At 27.7% G+C, this 2,274-nt stretch overlaps 1 protein-coding gene across 1 annotated transcript in view; it reads right to left on the reverse strand.

Annotated features, from left to right (window-relative positions):
* The window catches only part of LOC106460410 (motile sperm domain-containing protein 2-like), a 56,395-nt gene that overhangs the window by 11,040 nt on the left and 43,081 nt on the right, over nt 1-2,274 (reverse strand). Inside the window, exons 8-9 of the mRNA XM_022387129.1 lie at nt 1,621-1,745; nt 798-884 (exon numbers count right to left, since the gene is read on the reverse strand). Coding sequence (XP_022242837.1) covers nt 798-884; nt 1,621-1,745 — 212 coding nt within the window. The remainder of the gene's footprint in view (nt 1-797; nt 885-1,620; nt 1,746-2,274) is intronic.

A 2,274-nucleotide genomic window follows, 5' to 3' on the forward strand; every position in this document is an offset into this window, starting at 1 on the left:
TCTTAAAATGAAAATTACTTTGCATGATAGATAGGCAACATGTGAAGAGAAAAAAAAAAGAAATGAGAAAAACATTGCTTTACAAACCTTAAGACTTAATAAAAAAATTGATATTTTGCGTATGAAAGCATTGTAATGTATTCTGATAATCTGCCAAATTTCGTTAACATTTGCTTACTAATCTAAAAGTTATAGCATGAAAACTATAACAAGCAGAAAATGGTTGAGGTCAGTCCCAGGGACCGAGCCCATGCTGAAAAAGAGTTAATAGTTCCACACATGGTTAGGTCATTTATCGATGTCTGTACATTTCTTAATCCATAGAATTTGTTAATATTTCCATTCCATCTCTAAGTAACATTTTGTATCAATTACTGTAATTCAGCACAACTTAAGATATTGTTTGACAATATATTTGGTCAATAAACTTGTATATATGTACAATCACCAAAAGATCACAGTTATACAGCTTACTGCATGGATTGATAAAATTTGTACAAGGTTCACACAATCAGGAAATGTAACATTAAAATACTCTTGAGAAAGGGAAATGAGTACAAGATAATTATTGTAAAGATAGTTTTTGAAAATGTAAAACAGGCAAAAACATCATGAGTATTGTTTACTTTAGCAGAAAACATACTTTCTGATTTCTTACTTCATATATAAGAAACAAATCTTACCATACCAAATAAACTAAAAACTTATTAATGAATTACATATTCCCTGTGTTAAAGAGACGGAGTGAATAACAAGAGAAAAAAGTATGTTAGTAGACCCAATAAAAAAATACTTGCCTTTTTTTTACTTGGATTTATTCTTATGTCATTGGAAAGTTCACTTTCTTTGCCATTAGACTGAATAATACCATAGTCTAAGGTACACTATGTAAAAACAAAAAAGCTATTTTTATATTTATAAAAGCGCTGGTTTGAATCAATGAACATTTTATTAGATGCTGAGAAGATGGCATACTTGTTTTACAACCTTTCTAGACTAGCATCTTTCAACAAAATCTTTACCAAGCAAATCTTTCATTATTTATTGAAACATATCAGATATGGTTTTAAATAACCTGCAAATTTTAGTTCATACAATTAATGTCCATTATCTCTTTAAATAACAGCTTTAGATCTGCAATTAATTTCAAAATTTTACATTTCATTTATACACACAAACACTTATATAAAGACATACTGCAGTGATACACAGTATGTATTTATATAACATCATTCAGCAATTTATTTGCAAATTTAGTTTTAGGTATATACACTTCAGTGTCATTTCAGCTAAGTTTAAATAAAAATATAAGCACAATTTCCCTAAATGACTTACATATGGTTTAATTATAGAAGTCAATGGCTTCTGTTAATCTGTCAAGTTTAATTATAAATACAAACATTATATTTCAACATTGCATTTAAATATACACTTTTGTGCTGCTCTTATTAACAGCTTACACCATGAAAATATTTTTTGTTTTTCTTTGCTAATTACATATTTATATACAGGAATGAAAACAAACTAAAAATAGAAAATATATGTAGCTGCCAGATAACTTGCTTTTGAAAAACTTACTAAAAAATAAAAGAAAATAAATTTAAAGAAAACTACACATACAGAGCCTCCTAGGTGGACAGGCAGCTGGTCAAGAGCTATATAATCTTTAATAGATGAATTGTTGATGAACTTAAACCTTCGTGATGCTTCAGCTGGTAACATGCTCTTTACGATCTTCCAACAGGCTGAAATAATAAAAAGTATCTTCAAAGATACACTAAGTATACTCTTAGCATGACTGATATGAAAACTATGTCTGCTGACATTACAGTTTGAATTCATTTTCTAACAATGTAACAATTCCTTTTCTAACAATGTAACAATTCATTTTCTAACAATGTAACAATTCCTTTTCTAACAATGTAACAATTCATTTTCTAACAATGTAACAATTCCTTTTCTAACAATGTAACAATTCATTTTCTAACAATGTAACAATTCCTTTTCTAACAATGTAACAATTCCTTTTCTAACAATGTAACAATTCATTTAGTTCCCTACATTTGCAATCCATAGAATCAAGTATGTGTCATTGCCTATACCCATTACACTAACTTCTTTGCATATTTATATGAGCATTAACCAGATGTTAAAATTCATACCATAATAACTAAAAATCACTAAACTTTACATATTAACTATTAGGTCATCAATAAATTAATGTGGTCTTTTTTTTAGATGAAAAAACCAGAATAATTTGTATATAAAAACAAA

The sequence above is a fragment of the Limulus polyphemus genome, unplaced genomic scaffold, assembly GCF_000517525.1.
Source record: "Limulus polyphemus unplaced genomic scaffold, Limulus_polyphemus-2.1.2 Scaffold766, whole genome shotgun sequence".
NCBI lineage: Eukaryota > Metazoa > Arthropoda > Merostomata > Xiphosura > Limulidae > Limulus > Limulus polyphemus.